A 25,805-nucleotide genomic window follows, 5' to 3' on the forward strand; every position below is an offset into this window, starting at 1 on the left:
AGCTTGTCCAGGAGGATAGCCTGGAGGGACACTACGGAATTGTGTTGCTTTAAAAAGTTGATAGCTAGCCTAGGAATGAACCAATAGCCTGGCAGTGGTAACAGGTTTCATAGGGGTTCCTCTAATCTAAGACTAGTTAGGCCTAAACAGATGGCCCCAACATGAACATTTCCAGTCCAGCTAGTTTTACAGGGTGTGAGAGAATGTGTTGTGGACGTATGAACTCTGAACATGTCACGCCCTGACCTGAGAGAGCCTTTTTTATGTCTCTATTTAGGTTTGGTCAGGGTGTGATTTGGGTGGGCATTCTATGTCCTTTTTTCTATGCTTTGTATTTCTTTGTTTTGGCCTGGTATGGCTCTCAATCAGGGACAGCTGTACATCATTGTCGCTGATTGGGAGTCATACTTAGGCAGCCTTTTTCCTTTGGGGTTTTGTGGGTAGTTATTTTCTGTTTTGTACATTGTGACCTGACAGAACTGTTGGCTTTCGTTTGTTTCTTTTGTTAAAGTGTTTCTTATTATTAAATATTATAATGAAGACTCACCACGCTGCGCTTTGGTTCCCTTCAACAGACGATCGTTACAGAACAAAGGGAATCGACAGTGAAACTTCAATGTCTTTCTTCACCTGTTGAGCACCCGAGGATCAAGACAGTGAGGTTTTCAAAGACAGAAAAACATTGAAATAATAGTAAAGGTGTACCAGAACTTTAATACAGATATGACATCAGTCCTGTCCGAGCAGCTCCAGTGCCCAGTGTGCTTGTGCGTTTTCACCGACCCGGTGAGTCTACCGTGCGACCACACCTTCTGCCGCCCCTGCATCAGCGCTCACCTGTTGCGGAGCTCAGCGAAGAGCCAGAGCCGCTGCCCAGAGTGCCGCGGCCCTTTCAGCCAGAAGGATCTCCGGGCTCACCGTGTCTTGACCAATATGGCAAATGCGGCCCGAGAGGAGGAGGAGAGCGGCCTCGCAGCGAGGGAACCAGAGGCACCGCAGGGACACACTGTAGCCTCAGAGCTGGTGTGTCCAGAGCATGACGAGAAGTTCAAGTTGTTCTGTGAGACAGACCAGAGGTTGGTGTGTGTGATCTGCAGAGATGGAGAAAAGCACCGGGGACACACGTTCACACCTGTGAAAGAGGCAGCAAAGATCAGTAAGGTGTGTAGATCTATGGCAGCACAGTTTTTCTGGACTTGTCAAAGGCTTTTGACACAGTTGATCATTCTATTTTACTGAGTAAATTGTCCTCAATAGGCCTGGGCACTGTGGTTTCAGAACTCAATAGTAGAACTCGAATCAAATCAAATCAAATGTTATTGGTCATATACACATGATTAGCAGATGTTAATGCGAGTGTAGCGAAATGCTTGTGCTTCTAGTTCCGACTGCAGTAATATCTAACAAGTAATCTAACAAGTTCACAACCACTACCTTATTCACACAAGTGTAAAGGAATGAATAAGAATATGTACATATAAATCTATGGATGAGCGATGGCCGAACGGCATAGGCAAGATGCAGTAGATGGTATAGAGTACAGTATATACATATGAGATGAGTATTGTAGGGTATGTAAACATTATATAAAGTTGCCTTGTTTAAAGTGACTAGTGATACATTTATTACATCCAATTTTTTATTATTAAAGTGGCAAGAGATTTGAGTCAGTATGTTGGCTGCAGCCACTCAATGTTAGTGATGGCTGTTTAACAGTGTGATGGCCTTGAGATAGAAGCTGTTTTTCAGTCTCTCCGTCCCAGCTTTGATGCACCTGTTCTGACCTCGCCTTCTGGATGATAGCGGGGTGAACAGGCAGTGGCTCGGGTGGTTGTTGTCCTTGATGATCTTCTTGGCCTTTCTGTGACATCGGGTGGTGTAGGTGTCCTAGAGGGCAGGTAGTTTGTCCCCGGTGATGCGTTGTGCAGACCTCACTACCCTCTGGAGAGCCTTACGGTTGTGGGCGGAGCAGTTGCCGTACCAGGCGGTGATACAGGATGCTCTCGCTTGTGCATCTGTAAAAGTTTGAGTGTTTTTGGTGACAAGCCAAATTTCTTCAGCCTCCTGAGGTTGAAGAGGCGCTGTTGCGCCTTCTTCACCACGCTGTCTGTGTGGGTGGACCATTTCAGTTTGTCTGTGATGTGTACGCCGAGGAACTTAACTTTCCACCTTCTCCACTACTGTCCAGTCGATGTAGATAGGGGGCTGCTCCCTCTGCTGTTTCCTGAAGTCCACGATCATGTCCTTTGTTTTGTTGACATTGAGTGTGAGGTTATTTTCCAGACACCACACTCCGAGGGCCCTCACCTCCTCCCTGTAGGCCGTCTCGTCGTTGTTGGTAATCAAGCCTACCACTGTAGTGTCGTCTGCAATCTTGATGATTGAGTTGGATGCGTGCATGGCCACGCAGTCATGGGTGAACAGGGAGTACAGGAGAGGGCTGAGAACGCACCCTTGTGGGGCCCCAGTGTTGAGGATCAACGGGGTGGAGAGGTTGTTTCCTATCCTCACCACCTGGGGGCGGCCCGTCAGGAAGTCCAGGACCCAGCTGCACAGGGCGGGGTCGAGACCCAGGGTCTCGAGCTTAACATCTTACATCTAGATGTTCCGTTAGCGGAACGTCTGCTCCAATATCCAATGATGGGCGTGGCGCGAAATAGAAATTCCTCTAAAATCCGAAAACTTCCATTTTTCAAACATATGACTATTTTACAGCTATTTAAAGACAAGACTCTCGTTAATCTAACCACACTGTCCGATTTCAAAAAGGCTTTACAGCGAAAGCAAAACATTAGATTATGTCAGCAGAGTACCCAGCCAGAAATAATCAGACACCCATTTTTCAAGCTAGCATATAATGTCACAAAAACCCAGAAGACAGCTAAATGCAGCACTAACCTTTGATGATCTTCATCAGATGACACACCTAGGACATTATGTTATACAATACATGCATGTCTGTTCAATCAAGTTCATATTTATATCAAAAACCAGCTTTTTACATTAGCATGTGACGTTCAGAACTAGCATACCCCCCGCAAACTTCCGGGGAATTTACTAACAATTTACTAAATTACTCACGATAAACGTTCACAAAATGCATAACAATTATTTTAAGAATTATAGATACAGAACTCCTCTATGCACTCGATATGTCCGATTTTAAAATAGCTTTTCGGATGAAGCACATTTTGCAATATTCTAAGTACATAGCCCAGCCATCACGGGCTAGCTATTTAGACACCCACCCAGTTTAGCCTTCACCAAAATCACATTTCCTATAAGAAAAATGGTCTTACCTTTCCTGTTCTTCGTCAGAATGCACTCCCAGGACTTCTACTTCAATAACAAATGTAGGTTTGGTCCCAAATAATCCATCGTTATGTTCCATCAGCGACGTTTTGTTCGTGAGTTCTAGACACTATCCGAATGGTAAATCATGGTCGTGCGCATGGCGCATAACATGACAAAACATTTCTAAATATTCCATTACCGTACTTCGAAGCATGTCAACCGCTGTTTAAAATCAATTTTTATGCAATTTATCTCGTAGAAAAGCGATAATATTCTGACCGGGAATCTGCGTGTCTGTAACTTGAGGGAAAAACAGAAAGGCGGGGGCGGGCAGTGCCCGTGCCTAAGCCTTTTGTCTGCTGATAGACCACTTATCAAAAGCGCTCGTGTGTTTCAGCCAGGGCTTTGAATTACGTCATTCAGGTTTTTCCCGGGCTCTGAGAGCCCATTGGCGACGTGGGAAGTGTCACGTAACAGCAGAGATCGAGAGAATCAACAAGGGGAAGAAATGGTCAGACAGGGTACTTCCTGAACAGAATCTTCTCATGTTTTGGCCTGCCAAATGCGTTCTGTTATACTCCCAGACACCATTCAAACAGTTTTAGAAACTTTGGAGTGTTTTCCATCCAAAGCTAATAATTATATGCATATTCTAGTTTCTGGGCAGGACTAATAATCAGATTAAATCGGGTACATTTTTTATCCAGCCGTGAAAATACTGCCCCCTAGCCATAAGAGGTTAATGATGAGTTTGGAGGGTACTATGGTGTTAAATGCTGAGCTGTAATCGATGAACAGTAATCTTTGAATGTTGTTGTCATACATACGCTATCCGGAACATATCCCAGTCCATGTGATCGAAGCAATCTTGAAGCGTGGAATCAGATTGGTCGGACCAAGTTTGAACAGACCTGGGCACAGGCGTTTCCTGTTTTAGTTTCTGTCTATAGGCTGGGAGCAACAAAATGGAGTCATGGTCAGATTTGCCGAAAGGAGGGCGAGGGAGGGCGAGATATGTTTCATGGAAGTTAGAGTAACAATGATCCAGAATTTTGAAAGCCCGGGTCGCGCATTCGATATGCTGATAAAATTTAGGGAGCCTTGTTTTCAGATTAGCCTTGTTAAAATCCCCAGCTACAATAAATGCAGCCTCAGGATATGTGGTTTACATAGAGTCCAATGAAGTTCTTTCAGGGCTGTCGATGTGTCTGCTTGGGGGGGGGGATATACACGACTGTGATTATAATTGAAGAGAATTCTCTTGGTAGATAATGCGGTTGGCATTTGATTGTAAGGAACTCTAGGTCAGGTGAACAAAAGGACTGAGTTCCTGTATGTTGTTATGATCACACCACGACTCGTTAATCATAAGGCATACATCCCCGCCCTTCTTACCAGAGAGATGTTTGTTTCTGTCGGTGCGATGCGTCAAGAAACCCGGTGGCTGTACCGACGCTGATAGCGTGTCCTGAGTGAGCCATGTTTCTGTGAAACAGAGAATGTTACAATCTCTGATGTCTCTCTGGAAGGCAACCCTTGCTCGAATTTCATCTACCTTGTTGTCAAGAGACTGGACATTGGCGAGTAGTATACTCGTGAGCGATGTGCCCGTCTACGGAGCCTGACCAGAAGACCTCTCCGGGCTCAGGCTCAGGCTATTGTGACAGATAGGGTAAAATCTGAATTTCTTGAAGTGCATAAAGGGGTACCCCAGGGTTCGATTCTGGGGCCACTATTGTTCACACGGTATTTCAACAACATTGGAAATACTGTGAACATTTTTCTGTTAATGTTTATGCTGATGATACAGTATTGTACTCTGCTGCACCATCTGTAAACCAAGCTTTTTTCACATTTGCAGTCTGATTTCCAAGCGCTACAGAAATCACGCTTGGATCGTAAGTTAGTACTTAATGCAAACAAAACAAAATACATGCTATTTTTCTAGGTCCCATGATCTTGAAATGACTGTCTTTGATAATAGAAAGGAAGTAGTCCAGGCCAATTTGATGTCTGTTTTAGTTTACTACATAGACACAGCAGCATCTACACTTAAACCTCTAGATGCTGTTTTCCTTTGTGCCCTCTGATTCATTACTGGTGATCATTTTAGAACTCACCATTGTGTATTGTATCAAAAGGTGGGTTGACCTCTGCATGTAAGAAAAGAGCAGCATTCCCTTCTGTTTATTTACAAAACCTTCCTGCAGAAACTTCTGATGTATCTGACAACACTGGTCAAGGTCAAAACAATAGAATACAGTACAAGAGCACATGATTGGATAGTGATTGGATAGCATGATTGGATAGCATGACGAGAAGTTCCATGGGTGGCTTCTGATTTCCACAGAATGTGTTGCAAGGGAGGCTCAGGCTTGAATGTGTTCCAGGGCTCAGGCTTGAATGTGTTCCAGGGCTCAGGCTTGAATGTGTTCCAGGGCTCAGGCTTGAATGTGTTCCAGGGCTCAGGCTTGAATGTGTTCCAGGGCTCAGGCTTGAATGTGTTCCAGGGCTCAGGCTTGAATGTGTTCCAGGGGGGCTCAGGCTTGAATGTGTTCCAGGGGGGCTCAGGCTTGAATGTGTTCCAGGGGGGCTCAGGCTTGAATGTGTTCCAGGGGGGCTCAGGCTTGAATGTGTTCCAGGGGGGCTCAGGCTTGAATGTGTTCCAGGGGGGCTCAGGCTTGAATGTGTTCCAGGGGGGCTCAGGCTTGAATGTGTTCCAGGGGGGCTCAGGCTTGAATGTGTTGCAGGGCTCAGGCTTGAATGTGTTGCAGGGCTCAGGCTTGAATGTGTTGCAGGGCTCAGGCTTGAATGTGTTCCAGGGGGGCTCAGGCTTGAATGTGTTGCAGGGCTCAGGCTTGATTGCTCGTTCCCCTTTAGGGAATTTAAAACATTGGTGGGGAATGTGTTAGAATTTTATGATCATGTTTTGTAATTTAGTATTTTATTGTGTTTTGTATAGATGTGTGTGTTTGTATTGTGCAGGGCACATTTGAAAAAAAGACTTTCAATATGACACCCTGTTAAAATAAAGGTTAATAAATTATCCCTCTCCAGCTCAACCACCATGTCTCTCAACTATTTTAGCTCAGCCCAGAAGTGGTGGTGGTCTAGTCGGTCGACTGTCCGTGGGTTGTCTCTGTAGCCTCAGTTCTTGGGCTCTCTCCCTGCTCTCTCCCCTTCACTGTAACCCAGTTGAGTGATGGCATTCTCTTTCTCTCTGACCCCTCCACTCTCTCCCTGAGCCCATGCCCCAGACAGACATAACAGCAACACCAGCAGAGCTATAGCAACCCTCATTCTGAAAGTATCTTCAGAACTAATGTAGTCTATTTAACTAAGTCCCCTTCTTTACATACACACTGGTGTTGTTGAACCAGTATATGCATATTTAACAGGCGTCCTCGGGGGAACATTTTGTGATCATACCCAAAGACTGCGTGATGTAACAGAACATAGTTAAAAGATTACTTAATGCAATTGCAAGGGCCGACACTGGAGACAAGAAGCAAGTACATGGATTGATCATTGTAATGAAAAACGGGCATCATACAAAACAAGAACAGCATCTGGGGCGTGGGGAACAAAACGATATGACGACAATAATGCTGGCACGGAACAAAACTGAGGAATAAACAGATATAGAGTGGGCAATCAACAATGTGAAGGAGTCCAGGTGAGTCCAATGAGCTCTTATGCGCGTAATGATGGTGACAGGTGTGCGTAATGAAGGGCAGCCTGGCGCCAGAGAAGGGAAGTGGGAGCAGGTGTGACAGTACCCCCCATCTAGTGGCGCCACCTGGCGTCCCACCTGGGTGAGCCTGATGGGCCGAGGCTTGGGTGCTGGACTGGCCGGCTGAGGCGTAGAACCCCGACGAGCTGTTTGAGGCTTGGGAGCCTGATGACCCGGCTGAGGCATGAAAGCCTGACAATCCCGCTGAGGAGTGGGAGCCCGGGGAGCTGGCTGAGGCGTGGAAGCCTGATGGGCCCGCTGAGGCATGGCTTGGGATGGGAGCCTGCCGAGCCAACTGAGGCAAAGAACTCTCTCGAGCCAGCTAAGGCGTGGAAGCCCGACGAGCCAGCTGAGGCAACCCCGGTTCCATCGGCAGCAGCACCAGGACCCGACTTCACCCCCAAAAACCAAGAACTCCCTGGTGCTTCAAATAGTGGTGTCAGCATTTTGTAAGGACCGACGCTGGAGACAAGAAGCAAGTACAGGGTGTGAACATTTAACCTTTCTAGGGTATGTGGGACGAAATCGTCCCACCTACTCAACAGCCAGTGGAATCCCGTGGCGCGATATTCAAATACCTTTAGAAATGCTATTACTTCAATTTCTCAAACATATGACTATTTTACACCATTTTAAAGACAAGACTCTCGTTAATCTAACCACACTGTCCGATTTCAAAAAGGCTTTACAACGAAAGCAAAACATTAGATTATGTCAGCAGAGTACCCAGCCAGAAATAATCAGACACCCATTTTTCAAGCTAGCATATAATGTCACAAAAACCCAAACCACAGCTAAATGCAGCACTAACCTTTGATGATCTTCATCAGATGACACTCCTAGGACATTATGTTATACAATACATGCATGTTTGTTCAATCAAGTTCATATTTATATCAAAAACCAGCTTTTTACATTAGCATGTGACGTTTAGAACTAGCATACCCACCGCAAACTTCCGGTGAATTTACTAAATTACTCACGATAAACGTTCACAAAAAACATTTATTTTAAGAATTATAGATACAGAACTCCTTTATGCAATCGCGGTGTCCGATTTTAAAATAGCTTTTCGGCAAAAGCACATTTTGCAATATTCTGAGTAGATAGCTCGCCATCACGGGTTAGCTATTTTGACACCCACCAAGTTTGGTACTCACCAAACTCAGATTTACTATAAGAAAAATTGGATTACCTTTGCTGTTCTTCGTCAGAATGCACTCCCAGGACTTCTACTTCATCCACAAATGTTGTTTTGGTTCAAAATAATCCATAGTTATGTTCAAATATCCTCTGTTTTGTTCTTGCGTTCAAGACACTATCCGAACGGTGACGCGCCGACGCGTATCGTGACAAAAGATTTCAAAATATTCCATTACCGTACATCGAAGCATGTCAAACGCTGTTTAAAATCAATTTTTATGCGATTTTTCTTGTAAAAAAGCGATAATATTCCGACCGGGAAACGTCCTTTCCGTTCAAAGACTCAAAATCTAAAATGGACTCTTCACGTGCACGCGCGCGGCCGTCTCATTGTTCTCAGATTGACCACTTACCAAATGCGCTACTGTTTTTCAGCCTGGTACACCAGAGTCATCATTCAACGTTCTGGCGCCTTCTGAGAGCCTATGGGAGCCTCAGGAAGTGTCACGTTACAGCAGAGATCCTTTGTTTTCAATAAAGAGAGTGTAGAAGGCCAAGAAATGGTCAGAGAGGGCACTTCCTGTACAGAATCTTCTCAGGTTTTTGCCTGCCATATGAGTTCTGTTTTACTTACACACCATTCAAACAGTTTTAGAAACTTTAGGGTGTTTTCTATCCAAATCAAACAATTATATGCATATTCTAGTTTCTGGGCAGTAGTAATAACCAGATTAAATCGGGTATGTTTTTTTATCCGGATGTGAAAATACTGCCCCCTACCCTAGAGAGGTTAATGGAAAACGGACATGGGTGTGAACATTTTAATGGAAAACGGACATCAAACAAAACAAGAACAGCGTCTGGACAGAGGGAACAAAACGACATGACAACAATAATGCTGACACAGGGAACAAAACTGAGGAACAAACAGATATAGAGGGGGCAATCAACAAGGTGAAGGAGTCCAGGTGAGTCCAATGAGCACTGATGCGCATAATGATGGTGACAGGTGTGCGTAATGAAGGGCAGCCTGGCACCCTCGAGTGCCAGAGAGGGGAAGGGGAAGCAGAAGCAGGCGTGACAGCAATGTCCTTCAAAGTTTGGGGTGTTTAAAACCATGGCAGAGCCAAACCTGTTCAAAATCACTCATTTCACTTTAAAGATTGCTTATAGAAGTCTGTCTAATGCTGATCTAGCCTACTTTAGCATTTTTAGTAAGTGGATGGATTGGTGTAGTATGCTGACTGGCTCTATCTTGGGCCTCAATAGGATAAGCTTGTCCAGGAGGAAAGCCTGAAGAGGCACACTATAGAGTGTTACACTATGGTATTGTGTTACTCCAAACATTTGATAGGTAGCCTAGGAATGAACCAATAGCCTGGCAGTGGTAACAGGTTTCATAGGGGTTCCTCTTATCTAAGACTAGTTAGGCCTAAACAGATGGCCCCAACATGAACATTTCCAGTCCAGCCGGTTTTACAGGGTGTGAGAGAATGTGTTGTGGACGTATGAACTCTGAACAAAGGGAATTATAAGTGAAACTTTATTGTCTTTCTTCACCTGTTGAGCACCGAGGATCAAGACAGTGAGGTTTTCAAAGACAGAAAAACATTGAAATAATAGTAAAGGTGTACCAGAACTTTAATACAGATATGACATCAGTCCTGTCCGAGCAGCTCCAGTGCCCAGTGTGCTTGTGCGTTTTCACCGACCCGGTGAGTCTACCGTGCGACCACACCTTCTGCCGCCCCTGCATCAGCGCTCACCTGTTGCGGAGCTCAGCGAAGAGCCAGAGCCGCTGCCCAGAGTGCCGCGGCCCTTTCAGCCAGAAGGATCTCCGGGCTCACCGTGTCTTGACCAATATTGCAAATGCGGCCCGAGAGGAGGAGGAGAGCGGCCTCGCAGCGAGGGAACCAGAGGCACCGCAGGGACACACTGTAGCCTCAGAGCTGGTGTGTCCAGAGCATGACGAGAAGTTCAAGTTGTTCTGTGAGACAGACCAGAGGTTGGTGTGTGTGATCTGCAGAGATGGAGAAAAGCACCGGGGACACACGTTCACACCTGTGAAAGAGGCAGCAAAGATCAGTAAGGTGTGTAGATCTATGGCAGCACAGTTTTTTTAAACCTCATAATTGTACTTCTACTGCTGTGTGAACCTCTTAAAAGGTAAGAGATGTTTATTATATAACTTTGCTTGCCTGTAGGTTTCCAAATCTACAGATGTTGAATTTCCTCAATTTGTGTTTTAATGTTCTATATAACAATAAATAACCTGATTAAACTTGCAAAATCTCTCAATCTCCCTCTTTCAATCTTGCTCTTTCTCTGTCATAAATATAATCTTTAAATCTGTAAACACTGTTAAACCCATGCCAAAGTAGGCTACATGCCATGCATTCTCTCTGTCACAAGGAGTGTTGTGGTATGTATCTGTGCGGGAGCCCTGTTGGCTCTCTGGCCAGCATTCAATCAGAAGTGTGTTGTAGATAAGGGCATTGCATACCGACAATGCACCTTTTAAAGTCAATTTCCCAGATGTTCAGAGATCATTAACGCTGTTAACGCTGCCGATGTCGCCTCAAGTGGAAAATTATCTTTAGATGTCAAAGGTGGTGCATTGTAGACTACTCCGCTCCTCAAACCAGGCTCTCTGTATGTGAGATAAATAAAAAGGCATAAGCGACATAAGCAGTCACTTAGAGCCCCCGGTCGCTAGGGGTACCCCCAACTAGGGATGTTAACGGTTAACCGTTAAAGCTGCCGAAAACACATTTGACCAGTCAAGTTTATCGGTCTATAGGTTGATTTGCATAATTTTGTGGAATTAAATTGGCTCATTTGTATTTTCGTTAGTCATCATGCATTTTATTTATCACACATACAGAGAGCCTAGTTTGAGGAGCGGAATGGCCTACCACCTGTCAGACAGCATGAGAGTAGCTCCTCAAAAAGCCAGTAGGCTACTGGAGTGAAACCTGCTTTTGTAAGCCCAACAAATAACAATTCTATATGTAATCGTGTTGTGACAAACCTCTTCAAGGTTAGGAGAGTTTCTCACAAATTAGGCGAGAAACCGTCACCAAAATCACCCCAGAATGAGAGTTCTTTCGAACAGGACAGTGCTTGTTATTCCATCCGGGTCCACCCAGGCCGCAGGCGAGATCAAGGATAGCAGGGTTCAGTACACAAATCAGGTTCTCGGTAGGTCCAGGTCCAAACGCCAACAGGTAAGTCCAAACAGTCCAGCTCATTCATGGTAAATCCAGCCGATATATATTGTCTCTTTCTCTATGGTTCACAGATCCTCCCAGCCCTTCCTCTCTCTCCTCCTGGTTTGTCTTGACCCCTTATCTGTGGGTCAGCCCCACCTTCTGAGCGTTCCCCTTGCTTCTGGGAATTGTATTGGCGGTCGGCCATTTTGTGATCTGTAGTTCTGATCGGAGTGGCCATTTTAGTGAGAGGGCAGAGCCCGTTTATTAGTTCTGCTCTCACATATCTGCCATTTATCACTCGACCCCCTTCTTTGCCACAGTGTGTTTAAAAACTTGTGGCGACGATTAAAAAGTAGCTATTTATATTTCTCAATCTCAACTCGTAAAGCGCGCCTCCCATTCACCATTTGGATGCACAGGCTATAGCCTGCCTACCGTTGACTGTCAGCGCATCACCCACCACTTTGCAATGTGAGCTTGAGGCAGTAAAATTGTTTGAAACCTTTTTTATATCCCTTTTTTCCCCCAATTGGTAGTTACAGTCTTGTCCCATCGCTTCAACTCTCATACGGACTCGGGAGAGGCGAAGATCAAGAGCAGTGCGTCCTCAGAAACACAAACCAGCTGAGCCGCTTCTTGACACAATGCCCGCTTAACCCAGAAGCACCAATGTGTCAGAGGAAACACACCACTGCAACGCAGTGCCTTAAACCATTGCGCCACTCGGGAGGCCCCAAAATTGTTTGAAACTTAAACATTTTAGTAAATAATGAGGCATGTCTTACCTTGCTTCAAAGTAGCCTTTGCGAAAATCCATCCATAGAAACGTGGAGGCAATTATTTTATAAAGACTTCCTGATGCCATTAACCAGCATTTCTCTCCTGTTCTATTGGTTTTCATATCAACTTTCTTTTGTTGTCCAGACGCAAAAGGCACAATCCTAGTCGTATTAACAACCCAACCTGGAGATTTTCATCTCACTCACATATTGAACTGCTTGCATTAGATGCGCTGTTTAGAACTGTGTTTTCCGCGAATTTCATTTTGTCAAATGTTTAAGAATGACGTTTAATTAGCTGCTTCATTACAGGAATAGCATGTTCAATAATAGGCTATAGACTTTTTTTATTTTTATTATACCCCCCTATTTCTCCCCAATTTCGTGAAATCCAATTACGATTTTGTCTCATCGCTGCAATTCCCCAACGGGCTTGGGAGAGGCGAAGGTCGAGTCATGCGTCCTCTGAAACATGACCCACCAATCCGCTCTTCTTAACACCCGCTTGCTTGTCCGGCCCGCCACAAGGAGTCGCTAGTGCACGATAAGCCAAGAAAGCCCCCCCGACCAAACCCTCCCCTAACCTGGACACCGCTGGGATCAAACCCCAGGCTGTATTGTCGCCGCAACACTGCGATGCAGTGCCTAACATTCTGACCGTCTGAGTGCGCCATCGCACATGTTGATTTTGTCCCCCCACACCAGACACTATCAGGTAACACAGGTTGAAATATCAAAACCAATTATATTAATTTGGGGACAGGTCAAAAAGCAATAAACATTTTATGGCAATTTAGCTAGCTAGCTTGCTGTTGCTAGCTCATTTGTCCTGGGATATAAACATTGGGTTGTTATTTTACCTGAAATGCACAAGGTCCTCTACTCCGACAATTAATCCACAGATAAAACGGTAAACCAAATTATTTTCTAGTCATCTCTCCTCCTTCCTTCAGGCTTCTAATTCTTATTTGGTCTTGATATGGCGGTTGGCATCCAACTGTAAGGTACATTACAACAACCGACTTGAGTGTGGACCTCAGTTCATCTTTCAATTTTGGGCCTAATCTTGTCGCCTGCCTTCCCGCCTTAGGACGACTCCCATTGTTAGGGCGGAAACATAATCTCGTCATTATATACATATCTCTGATAGTATTTTCTGTTGGTCACATCATTTTACTGGTTGGACATTTTCTTACCGATCGTTGACCAGTTAATGAGGGTCAGTTAGTTGGCAGAATACCGACCAGGCACGCAGGGCACGTGCCCAGGGGTTCTGACCTCCAGGGTGCCTCCATTGATTTTGTTAGTCACTCTCACTCAGATATCATTAACATGGCATAAGTCACTGTAAAATGTGTAGAATTGCAGGAAATTAGCTTTAAAATGGCAAAAATGTATCTCTGCCCCATTGCAAAATGAGTAGATTACATTACATTTTTTTATTTGCTTGCTTGGTAGGGGGGCATTTGATTGAATCCTGGTCTCTGTGTTGTTAGAACGTTCTGAGGGGAGCTCTGGGGTTCCTGGTGAAAGAGAACCGTGAAATAGAAGGACTGAACCAACAGCAGGCCTCTGAGATCATCAAGACCAAGGTGAGGGCATCTCTGTCGCTCTCACTCACACCTACACATAGTCCAGAAAACATGCAACACTGCATAGAACATGTCAATTATCAACCCAACCACACTAATAGATTTAATCTTGCCCAAAACTAACTGAATTGATCTGGCAACTGGAGGGCTGCTGGGTTCACATTCTCAAGACATTCCCATACTGTTGTGCCTTTGGGCAAGGCCCTTAACGCCACAACATACTCTCCATCCAGTGGCGCTGCACTGCAGCTTGACCCTGTGCTCGTCTCAACTGTATATGTGATGTGTGCTGTCTTGGGGGGGTTGAGAACGGAGCAGAAGACACATTTCTGTTGGCTGTAACTAATGGACAATAAAGTTGTATTGTATGTATTTATTGTATTGAATAATTTACTAATCTGTGAATGTGACTTTTGTAAAGCTTGAAGAAAGTTGTGTGTCATACAGTCAAACATTTCCATCCCATCACAGGAGAAGTCTAAAAGCCTCACGGCTCACATCTCCTCCTGCTTTGAGGAGCTGCACCAGTTCCTGAGGAGGAGGGAGGAGGAGTTGAAGGAGGAGCAGGAGAGGGAAGAGAAGACAACTGTGGCGGCCATGTTGAAGAATGATTGTGTGATAGAGAACAGGCTGATGATTGGGAGGGAGATGGAAGTGACTCTGCAGTCTGCTCTGGAGATACCTGAGTCTGACCACTTTCTAGAGGTGAGAGGAGTCTCACAGTCTAGTTACTGGTTGTCTTGGGGTCTGCCTGTTCATAATTAGTCATTTGATGTGTGTGTGTGTGTGTGTTCACAGTGGTGGAGTGAAAGAGGCCTTCCTGTTATTGAGGGGATGAAGATGAAGGACACAGCCAAATCTATGTGCAAAAACATTAAATATACACACATGAATACAATGACATGAGCAAATATACAGTACCAGTCAAAAGTTTGGACACACGTACTCATTCAAGGGTTTTTCTTTATTTGTACTATTTTCTACATTATAGAATAATAGTGTAGACATGAAAACTATGTAATAACATATGGAATCATGTAGTAACCCCAAAAGTGTTAATTAGGGCTATGCCCCTTTTTTCTCCTCTTCCTGTCTGAATGACGTGCCCAAAGTAAACAGCCTGTAGCTCAGGCCCTGAAGCCAGGATAGGCATATACTTAGTACCATTGGAAAGAAAACACATTGAAGTATATAGAAATGTTAAAATAATGTAGGAGAATATAACAGGAGAAAGTCCAAAGAAAAACCAACCAGAATTTTTTTTGAGAGAGAGACCATCCTCATAGAATTGCAAGAGAAAGGTCATATTGAAAAGTAGCTCCCTGGATGCAATTCCTATGGCTTCCACAGGGTGTCAGCAGTCTATGTTCAAGGTTTCAGGCTTGTAACTTCAAAATGAATAAGAAATATCAGTTTTAGTAGAAGGACACAGTCTGGGAAATTCGTGTTTGCTCGCCATGATATTACGCAGCTGCTAAAATTAGTTTACTATTGAACATACTTCTTTCCGAAGTAAACATTGTTTGATTACATTTTAGGGTATCTGAGGCGTATTGCTGCAGAATGCTGTGATAGCCATGCTGGTTAGGTTTGCCTTGAATTCTAAATAAATCACTGACAGTGTCACCAGCAAAGCCCACCCACACCATCACACCTCCATGCTTCACGGTGGGAATCATACATGAGGAGATCACCTGTTCACCGACTCTGCATTTCACAACAAAGACACAGGGGTTGGAACCAAAAATCTCTAATTTGGTCTCATCAGACCAAAGGACAGATTTCCACCGGTCTAATGTCCATTGCTCATGTTTCTTGGCCCAAATAAGTCTGTTCTTCTTATTGGTGTCCTTTAGTAGTGGTTTCTTTGCAGCAAATCAACCATGAAGGCCTGATTCACGCACTCTCTTCTGAACAGTTGATGTTGAGTTGTTTCTGTTACTTGAACTCTGTGAAGCATTTATTTGGGCTGCAATTTGAGGTGCAGTTAACTCTAATTAACTTATCCTCTGCAGCAGAGGTAACTCTGGGTCTTCCTTTCCTGTGGCGGTCCTCATGAGAGCCAATTTCATCATTGCACTTCATGGTTTTTGCGATTGCACTTGAAGAAACTTTGCAAGTTCCTGAAAGTTTCCACATTGACTGACCTTCATGTCCTTAAGTAATAATGGACTGTCATTTCTCTTTGCTTATTTGAGCTGTTTTTGCCATAATATGGACTTGGTCTTTTACCAAATAGGGTTATGTTATGGATACCATCCCTTCCTTGTCACAACACAACTGATTGGCACAAACACATTAAGAAGAAAAGAAATTCCACAAATTAACTTTTAACAAGGCAGACCTGTTAATTGAAATGCATTCCAGGTGACTACCTCATGAAGCTGGTTGAGAGAATGCCAAGAGTGTGCAAAGCTGTCATCAAGACAAAGGGTGGCTACTTTGAAGAATCTCAAATATAAAATATATTTGGATTTGTTTTGTTGAACACTTTTTTGGTTACTACATGATTCCATGTGTTATTTCCTCGTGTTCATATCTACACTATTATTCTATAATGTAGAAAATAGTAAAAATAAAGAAAAACTCTGGAATGAGTAGGTGTGTCCAGACTTTTGACTGGTACTGTATGTATATGTCCTGGATTGCCTTCTGAGAGATGTGTTGTGTCTTTTAGACCAATATGGCCACCAGTGTCCCTACGATGAAGTATTGCTTTGATAGGAAATGTTTGGTCCAGCCAGTCTAACTCCAAAATGGTGAACTTTTTGTGGTGGTTTCAACCCTGTCTGTCTCAGTTACAGGTCAAGGGTTAGAGGTCTGTCTGTGACCCCTGACTCTCTCAATCTCGGCCTCTACGAGACTCACCTGCCCTTCTGCATGTGGAAGGAGATGCTAAAGGTCGTCAAACCAGGTGAGAATGAGGACTGACTGAGGAAACCAGGTGAAAATGAGGACTGACTGGGGAAACCAGGTGAGAATGAGGACTGACTGAGGAAACCAGGTGAGAGTGAGGACTGACTGGGGAAACCAGGTGAGAATGAGGACTCACTGGGGAAACCAGGTGAGGAAGAGAACAGGGGAAAGTGTGTGTTTCTAACTCCATCTTTCTCTCTGTCTGTTGAACTCTTCCCCTCAGTTCCTGTGCGCCTCACCCTTAGCAGCAGTGATGATCCCTATTTAAAGGTATCAGAGGGTGGGGCCAGTGTCAGGCACGCAGACCGGAAGGGTGGCTTCGGCTTCAAGTACTACCGTGACTACGCCGCCACCACCACCGTCGTCTCCACAGAAACCGTCCAAACAGGGCAGCACTACTGGGAAGTGGAGGTGGGGGGGAAGCTGGACTGGGGGGTGGGGCTGAAGGTGAAGGAAGATGCCGGCAAAGAGTCTGTCCTGTCTCCAGAGAGGGAGATAATGTTGCACCTGAAGCCTGAGAAGGGCCTGGTGTTCAGCCATGATGGTGTGGAGACGCCCCTGATGGCTGCTGGTGGTGACCCAGGTACTCAGGCTGAGGCCCAGGTCGGGCCTCGTAGGGTGGGGCTGTACCTAGACTGTGACAGGGAGAGGGTGTCCTTCTATGATGCAGACAGCATGGTTCTCCTCCACTCCTCATGGTGCAGCTTCATCTCCCCGTGTTCCTTATGCCTCTGCCCCGGGCTGTACATGGAGGGCCGCAACACTAACCCACTGACTGTCTGTTGGTACTGACCCAGTGGGCAAACTGGTTGCAATGACGTCATTATGATATATTTTCTGACGTCATGGTCAGGTTTTGTTCACGTCTTTTTAGTAACCAGAAAAGGATGTATAAAATAGTACTTACTTTCCATGATGTCTTCTTGGTAGACCAGTTGGTAGTTATATAGTATAGTTATGTGGCATGTTCTAAACCAAAAAATAAATAAAAAAGTTGTAATTTGGATAGAAGTCACATGCCAAATTTTGCTTGCTGGGGACCTGGCCCTGGTGTCCACTACCTTTCTTGATTATGTTGAGAATTTCAGGAACTACTTACTAGCTAGATTTATCAAATTATCAATTTTGAGTTCATCCTTTTCTAAAATCTTTTTAAATTTTTTATTGTTGACGTTAGGGGCATATTCTGTTAATAACTGCTTTGTGGTGTCTTTTTTAAGTAATCTTACCATGTATTTGTTGGTGAAGGCAGGGTTATGCTTTGTGGACAAACATCGCCGGCGCTATGGGTTGGCAAAGTCGGGCATGGCCCCTACAGATAGACTTTGTGTCCCCCAAGTTTTGTTTCCCAATAAAAATAAATATCTAAATCTGTTCCTGTGCCCTTGAGCAAGGTAACTTTACTTAACTCTAATTGCTCCAGGGGCGCTGTACAATGGCGACACTGGCCGTGACCCCACTCCCTGCGGGTGTCTCAGGGGGTGTTGGGATTTGCAAAAAACACATTTTCAATAAACGCTTGTGTGTAACAAGATAAATATAAGCAACCCCAAATTATTATTAATTACCATGCCCGGCTTTGCCAATGTAGCGCTTCCAGGCCTGCCAGTAGTGCACAATCTGAGGAGGGGGCGGAAGGGGGGATGTAATAATGTAATATTTAGTAGTTAAAATAAAAAAATACATTCTGACTTGGCACTGGTACCGCCTTCATTACCTTGTTTTTGACCGGTTTTTTTTCTCACGGGGAAAACAGTCACTTTTACAGACAGCTAACTACAGATTCTATGCTAGCTAGTAACCAGCTTCATTAAGTTTTGGTAGCGCTTAATAATTACAGCTAGTTAATGGCTATGCTAAGAAAAAAGCCAAGAAAATAAAAACTGAGGACCACCAAACCTAGAGCGATGCCGAGCTCACCAAGCATTCTGCTAGCCAGACCACGAGGAGCCAAGCAGCAATACCCGCCCATCCCCCATACCACCTGCTGATCAAAAAGAGCCTGGGCCTAGCACCTGCAGCACGAGGGTACCACCACAACAAGCACCTGTTTGTCTTGACACTTACCCGAGCCGCATATTCAGTGGGGAAAAGCAGGCCTTTTGTAGTTAGCGCCTGGTTCAATCACAGACAGTGGTTTGAATGCTAGACTAGAGATTGACTTAAATGCTAATTCGGACAGGGCTTTCACTCAAACTGGCTACTCAATATGGAAACATGCCAGTGACATCACTAAAGGACTGAGGAAGCATGCCTTTTGTAAAGAGCATTTGAAAAGCATGATTTTATGGAAGACCAAACAAACACTAAGCACAAGAAATGTCCACTGTTATGAATACAGAGCAGCTAGGAAGACTGTGGACACTGTGGAGTTTCTTGAGGTGATTGAGCTTCCTTTGTGAGGGAGTTTGGATGCGATTGACTCGATGGCATCTCTTCTAAATGGTAAGCTTACAACCTCTATTGCCCTGGCCGCCATGCCAGAATTATTAACTCAGTTTTTTCTCATGAAGGCCTTCCTCTACTGGTTGTTTAGCGATTAGTGCTTTTTGATGTTGGTTCGGTTTTGGTTCAATGATTCCAAAGTAATCACAGGTTTCGGTTTCCATTCTTTTTTTTTACATTAAATGCATTGTTGAATGCTGTAACAACACGGTCTAAACAGTTGAACTAAACTCATGAGGTGTTAAAACATGATGTTCTTCTAGAATCAGTGGATATATTTCATTAAGTTAAATGATCAAGAATTGTTGTAAATATCACAGTGGACCTTTTAATGTCCCATTTCCTTTGTTTAATCTCAGTATGGAATGGCAATGATAAGTGAGGTAAATGGCACAATATAAAAGTGTATGCCGTATGTTCACCTTATAACACGGAGAATGATAGTCGTCATTGCAAAAGAACATGGATACAAATACAGAATGTAAACTCTGGTATTTAGTAAGCTGTAATTATTTTAACAGGGACCAGCAGGAGAGAGCAGACTCACCTGTTCCCAGCTGTGTGTCCATGAAGAGTAACCAGTCAATAGTAATTCCATTAAACTTCAGTGAGGGAGTCTTTCCTGCTGAACAGAGGTGAGTGGCTCAGGTTGTATTAAGGTATTTTGGACAAGCTTTACTGTATGACTTTGTGAAAGGAACTTTAGAAGTAGAGATGCCCTCTTTAGTCTAATCTAATGAATAATAGGATACAGAGTGTAAACAGGAAACTTTTGTGGTGTGTCTATATGGGGTTATCTTTAAAACCAACTGCCCATTCACTCATGTTTACAGCAAACCAGGTGGTGGGGGTGTTGGCTGTTTCAGAAATGTAACCACTCTTCTCAAATTTGCAGATGGAGCTATGGATGGGACTAACAGATGATGAGATCAACATGATTGCTGTTAACATAGTTTGAAGCTATACATTGTTTTATTACAAAGACTCAAATGACAACATAGTCTTATGTTAATGGTGTCCATAGCAAAGGGTACTGTTGTGAGTATAGAAACGATTGTGTTCACCTTTGTGAGTGATATAAAGAGGTGTGTGTATAGTTACCTGTAGTGTCTGTAACCTTGTGTTTTGTCTGTACATTCCAACAGGAGGGATCAGAGTCTGAGACTAACAGTCATCAAACAGACCAGGCATCCATAGCCAAGGTGGGTTTTATAGTCACATATTATTTATTGAAATTCAACAACAATTCAAATGCTCTCCTCTGATTTGAACTTTATCTTCCTCAGTTGTTTGAAGACAAGTCCCTCTCATATCTAAAGTCTCATCTGAAGAAGTATAGAATAATTCTGTGTCCAGATTACCCAGGGTCAGGGGGAGGATGAGGAAGTGATGGATGCTGAAGATCAGGAGCAGGAGAGCAAAGCCAGCAAGGGGGCTCTGAAGATCACAATTCATGTCCTGAAGAGGACAAGGATACCTGAACAAGACAAGGATATCTGAACTATGCTAACAAAGGGAATCACTGGCATTGGAAAAACAGTGTCTGTGCAGGAGTTTATTCTTGCCTGGGTGGAAGAAAAGGCAAACCAGGATGTCCAGCTCATTTTTTACTCCCTTTTCAGGAGCTGAATTTGATGGAGGAAAAGAGTTAGATGGAAGTTCATCACTTTTTTTACTGAGATCAAAAATCTGGAATCTCAGACCTCAAGAAGTGCAATGTTGTGTTTGTCCTTGATGGTTTGGATGAATTGTCCTTGATGGTTTGGATGAATGCCGTCTTCCTCTAGATTTTGAGAGCAAGACCTGGTGTGATGTCACAAAGCCAACCTCAGTGGATGTGCTGTCTTACAAACCTCATCCAGGGAAATCTGCTTCCCTTTGCTCGCATCTGGATTACCTCCCAACCTGCACCAGCCAATCGCATTCCTCCAGAGTGTGTTGACCAGGTAACAGAGGTGCGAGGGGTTAATGACTCACAGAAGGATGAGTACTTCATCTGGAGAATGACTGATCCAAACAAGGCCAGAAGAATCCTCACACACATGAAGTCATCAAGAACCCTCTACTTCATGTGCCACATTCCAGTATGCTGTTGGATTTCATCCTCTGTTCTGAAGAATCTTTTAGTTGAAGCAGAGAGTGGGAAGATGCCCAAAACACTGACTCAAATGTGCACACACTTCCTGATGTTTCAGACCACACAGATGAATCTGAAGTATGCTACAGAACAAGAGATGGAATCACCATTAAATCAAAAGATAATTCTGGGATTGGGGAAGCTAGCCTTTCAACAGTTGGAAAAGGGCAACCTGATCTTCTAAGAGGAAGACCTGAGAGAGTAGGGCATCGATGTTGGAGAAGCGTCAGTGTACTTCAGAATGTGTGCACAGATCTTCAGAGAGGAGTGTGGGCTGTACCAGAGAAAGGTGTACTGCTTTGTGCCTCTGAGCATCCAGGAGTTTCTGACTGCTCTGTATGTCTTTCTCATGTTCAACAACAACAATGTAAATCTGATGGCAGAGCAGGAAATCACGCCCAATGACCATCTGACGTCCAATGAATTCTCTGCAACCATCCTCCATAAGAGTGCAGTAGATAAGGCTTTGAAGAGTGAGAATGGACACCTGGACCTCTTCCTCAGCTTCCTTCTCAGCCTCTCTCTGGAGTCCAATCAGACTGTTAAGAGGTCTACCAACACAGACAAGAAGCAGCTCACAGAGCCATAAGAAAACAGTAGAATACACCAAGGAGAATCCCTTTCCAGAGAAGTGCATCAGTCTGTTCCACTGTCTGAATGAGCAGAATGACCATTCTCTAGTGGAGATCCAAAGGCACCTGGGATCGGGAATTCTCTCCAAGGCCAAACGTTCACCTGCAGAGTGGTCAGCTCTGGTCTTTGTGTTGCTGACCTCAGAAGAGATGCTGGATATTTTCGACCTGAGAAAATACTCTGGTTCAGAGGAGGGTCTGCTGCCAGTGGTCAAAGCCTCCAGAGTAGTGCTGTCAGTACTGTGAAACCTCAAATGTATTTATAAAAAATAATTTATGTACTGTAAGAGAAGCAATCTCACATTGTTATACATCTCCATACTAGTTTCGAATGTATCACTAGTCACTTTAAATAATGCCACTTTATATAATGTTTACATATGCTACATTACTCATCTCATATGTATATACTGTACTCTATACCATCTACTGCATCTTGCCTATGCCGTTTGGCCGTCGCTCACCCATATATTTATATGTACATATTCTTATTCATTCCTTTCCACTTGTGTGTAAAAGGTAGTTGTTGTGAAATTGTTAGATTACTTGTTAGATATTACTGCATGGTCAGAACTAGAAGCACAAGCATTTCGCTACACTCATAATAACATCTGCTAACCATGTGTATGTGACCAATAAAATTTGATTTTGATATGAATGATCTGTTGAAGTAAGGTATTTACCAGTTTCATTACTCCATGGTTGATTTCTTTCCACCTATCAGTTTTAAGTCGTCAGCATTATTTTTGTCATACATTTTCTTGGAGATCGAAACAGAGACACAATTACTGTAGTTTGTGACACTGACACACCTATGTAGACTCTATATTACTGTAATTGCATATTGTTTGTAATCAGAAGCTTGTGTAGCTCATTTTATTTACAATGACGGCAAACCCGGACCAATTGTGCACCACCCTATGGGACTCCCAATCCCAGCAGGATGTGATTCAGTCTGGATTTGAACCAGGGACTGTAGTGACGCCTCTTAAACCGCCTCACCACTCAGGAGCCCTAATGGTTTGATACTGTAAAAACTAAAATGAAAGCCATGTGTTTGTCTTCATTTCTTATTCAAACTGATGGGTTGCAACCTGACAGAAAAATGCTGTGAAGCACTGGCCTCTTCTCTCAGCTCCTCTCAACTGAGAACACTGAACCTGAATGATAATGATCTGCAGGATTCAGGAGAGAAGCTGCTCTCTGCTGGACTGAGGAGTCCACAATGTAAACTGGAAGTTCTTACGTGGGTACAATTGGAGTGTAAAGTATTATGTGACATAACACATTTTTTTATAAACATTCTATGTTTGCATGTGAATTAATTGTCATAATGGCTTAATACCTTTGTGAAATAATTTGTCAACTGAATACCGGTGATCATATTTGACATGGGGTGCAACTATGCCACTAGGTGAGGCCAAATACTTCATTGAATGTTCTCTTCCTGCAGTTTGTTATTATGTGGAATCACAGAGGAAGGCTCTGCTTCCTTGACCTCGGCTCCGAGGTCAAACCCCTCACACCTGAGAGCTGAATCTGGACTACAGTCACATAGGAGACTCAGGAGTGACGATTCTCTCTGCTGCACTGGAGCATCCAGACTGTAATGTAAAACTCAGGTAGAATACAATGTGTGGATGTAAAATTGGTATTTTAGTTAAATAAGGTACGTGTACAAATCATTGATTTCTCCTGACAGTTCTAGAACAGCATAGCCCTCCTGTTAAGGTGTGTATTTTCCACACTGAACTTCAAACACATGCTGTTTGTGTCACTGTGAATCTCTTTCTCTTACAGTGTGAACAATAATGCAGAGCACTGGTTAAAATCTGGCCTGAAGAAATGTAAGTGTGTAATTATGTTTGTTCTATAGACCTGACCATCACAAAAACACACACACAGTGAGTTAAGAGAGATCACATTTAGGAGGTATTCTGTGAACTCCCTTGTCAGTCATTTCATTAATAAATAGTAAATTGGATCTCATAATCACTATCAATCAAACATATTTGTCAAAATTACACAAAAACATACAATTATTGGTAATGTAATTAGTCTGTCTGTCTCCCCCATTAGATGCCTATGAGCTGACACTGGACCCAAACACAGCCCACAGACGCCTCTCCGTCTGAGGGGAACAGAACCGAGACAGGAGACAGAGGAGAACCCGTATCCTGATCACCCAGACAGATTTCAACGCTGGCCACAAGTTTTGTGTAGACAGAGGAGAACCCGTATCCTGATCACCCAGACAGATTTCAACGCTGTCCACAGGTTTTGTGTAGACAGAGGAGAACCCGTATCCTGATCACCCAGACAGATTTCAACGCTGGCCACAGGTTTTGTGTAGACAGAGGAGAACCCGTATCCTGATCCCCCAGACAGATTTCAACGCTGGCCACAGGTTTTGTGTAGACAGAGGAGAACCCGTATCCTGATCACCCAGACAGATTTCAACGCTGGCCACAGGTTTTGTGTAAACAGAGGAGAACCCGTATCCTGATCCCCCAGACAGATTTCAACGCTGGCCACAGGTTTTGTGTGGACAGAGGAGAACCCGTATCCTGATCACCCAGACAGATTTCAACGCTGGCCACAGGTTTTGTGTAGACAGAGGAGAACCCGCATCCTGATCACCCAGACAGATTTCAACGCTGGCCACAGGTTTTGTGTGGACAGAGGAGAACCCGTATCCTGATCCCCCAGACAGATTTCAACGCTGGCCACAGGTTTTGTGTAGACAGAGGAGAACCCGTATCCTGATCCCCCAGACAGATTTCAACGCTGGCCACAGGTTTTGTGTAGACAGAGGAGAACCCGTATCCTGATCCCCCAGACAGATTACAACGCTGGCCACAGGTTTTGTGTAGACAGAGGAGAACCCGTATCCTGATCACCCAGACAGATTTCAACGCTGGCCACAGGTTTTGTGTAAACAGAGGAGAACCCGTATCCTGATCCCCCAGACAGATTTCAACGCTGGCCACAGGTTTTGTGTAAACAGAGGAGAACCCGTATCCTGATCCCCCAGACAGATTTCAACGCTGGCCACAGGTATTGTGTAGACAGAGGAGAACCCGTATCCTGATCCCCCAGACAGATTTCAACGCTGGCCACAGGTTTTGTGTGGACAGAGGAGAACCCGTATCCTGATTCCCCCAGACAGATTTCAACGCTGGCCACAGGTTTTGTGTGGACAGAGGAGAACCCGTATCCTGATCCCCCAGACAGATTTCAACGCTGGCCACAGGTTTTGTGTGGACAGAGGAGAACCCGTATCCTGATCACCCAGACAGATTTCAACGCTGGCCACAGGTTTTGTGTAGACAGAGGAGAACCCGTATCCTGATCCCCCAGACAGATTTCAACGCTGGCCACAGGTTTTGTGTGGACAGAGGAGAACCCGTATCCTGATCCCCCAGACAGATTTCAACGCTGGCCACAGGTATTGTGTAGACAGAGGAGAACCCGTATCCTGATCCCCCAGACAGATTTCAACGCTGGCCACAGGTTTTGTGTAGACAGAGGAGAACCCGTATCCTGATCCCCCAGACAGATTTCAACGCTGGCCACAGGTATTGTGTAGACAGAGGAGAACCCGTATCCTGATCCCCCAGACAGATTTCAACGCTGGCCACAGGTATTGTGTAGACAGAGGAGAACCCGTATCCTGATCCCCCAGACAGATTTCAACGCTGGCCACAGGTATTGTGTAGACAGAGGAGAACCCGTATCCTGATCCCCCAGACAGATTTCAACGCTGGCCACAGGTTTTGTGTAGACAGAGGAGAACCCGTATCCTGATCACCCAGACAGATTTCAACGCTGTCCACAGGTTTTGTGTGGACAGAGGAGAACCCGTATCCTGATCACCCAGACAGATTTCAACGCTGGCCACAGGTTTTGTGTAGACAGAGGA

At 44.4% G+C, this 25,805-nt stretch overlaps 1 protein-coding gene and 2 long non-coding RNA genes across 5 annotated transcripts; all 3 read left to right on the top strand.

Moving 5' to 3' along the window:
• The first annotated feature begins 647 nt into the window (after positions 1 to 647).
• LOC115176552 (nuclear factor 7, brain) lies at positions 648 to 18,382 on the top strand. Of its 3 annotated transcripts, none has more exons than XM_029736609.1 (6): positions 648 to 1,161; positions 13,658 to 13,753; positions 14,225 to 14,458; positions 14,552 to 14,616; positions 16,552 to 16,667; positions 16,893 to 18,382. In XM_029736609.1, exons 1-6 carry the CDS (start codon positions 724 to 726, stop codon positions 17,459 to 17,461), a joined length of 1,518 nt encoding a protein of 505 aa, XP_029592469.1. In that variant the 5' UTR covers positions 648 to 723; the 3' UTR covers positions 17,462 to 18,382. The 3 variants fall into 3 exon arrangements, with proteins under 3 accessions (XP_029592469.1, XP_029592467.1, XP_029592468.1); XM_029736607.1 differs by lacking the exon at positions 648 to 1,161 and adding an exon at positions 9,634 to 10,260; XM_029736608.1 differs by lacking the exon at positions 648 to 1,161 and adding an exon at positions 9,634 to 10,260 and having other exon boundaries at positions 16,558 to 16,667.
• Positions 18,383 to 19,124: 742 nt separating this feature from the next.
• On the top strand, positions 19,125 to 20,580 carry LOC115176553 (uncharacterized). The gene is made up of 2 exons (XR_003872241.1): positions 19,125 to 20,316; positions 20,401 to 20,580. It is a non-coding gene; the product is annotated as an uncharacterized LOC115176553 (long non-coding RNA).
• A 2,765-nt stretch (positions 20,581 to 23,345) lies between these two features.
• On the top strand, positions 23,346 to 24,256 carry LOC115177105 (uncharacterized). Its single transcript, XR_003872349.1, has 3 exons — positions 23,346 to 23,505; positions 23,684 to 23,730; positions 23,963 to 24,256. It is a non-coding gene; the product is annotated as an uncharacterized LOC115177105 (long non-coding RNA).
• Positions 24,257 to 25,805: the final 1,549 nt, after the last annotated feature.

Source organism: Salmo trutta, chromosome 37 (genome assembly GCF_901001165.1).
Source record: "Salmo trutta chromosome 37, fSalTru1.1, whole genome shotgun sequence".
NCBI classification, from domain to species: Eukaryota; Metazoa; Chordata; class Actinopteri; order Salmoniformes; family Salmonidae; genus Salmo; species Salmo trutta.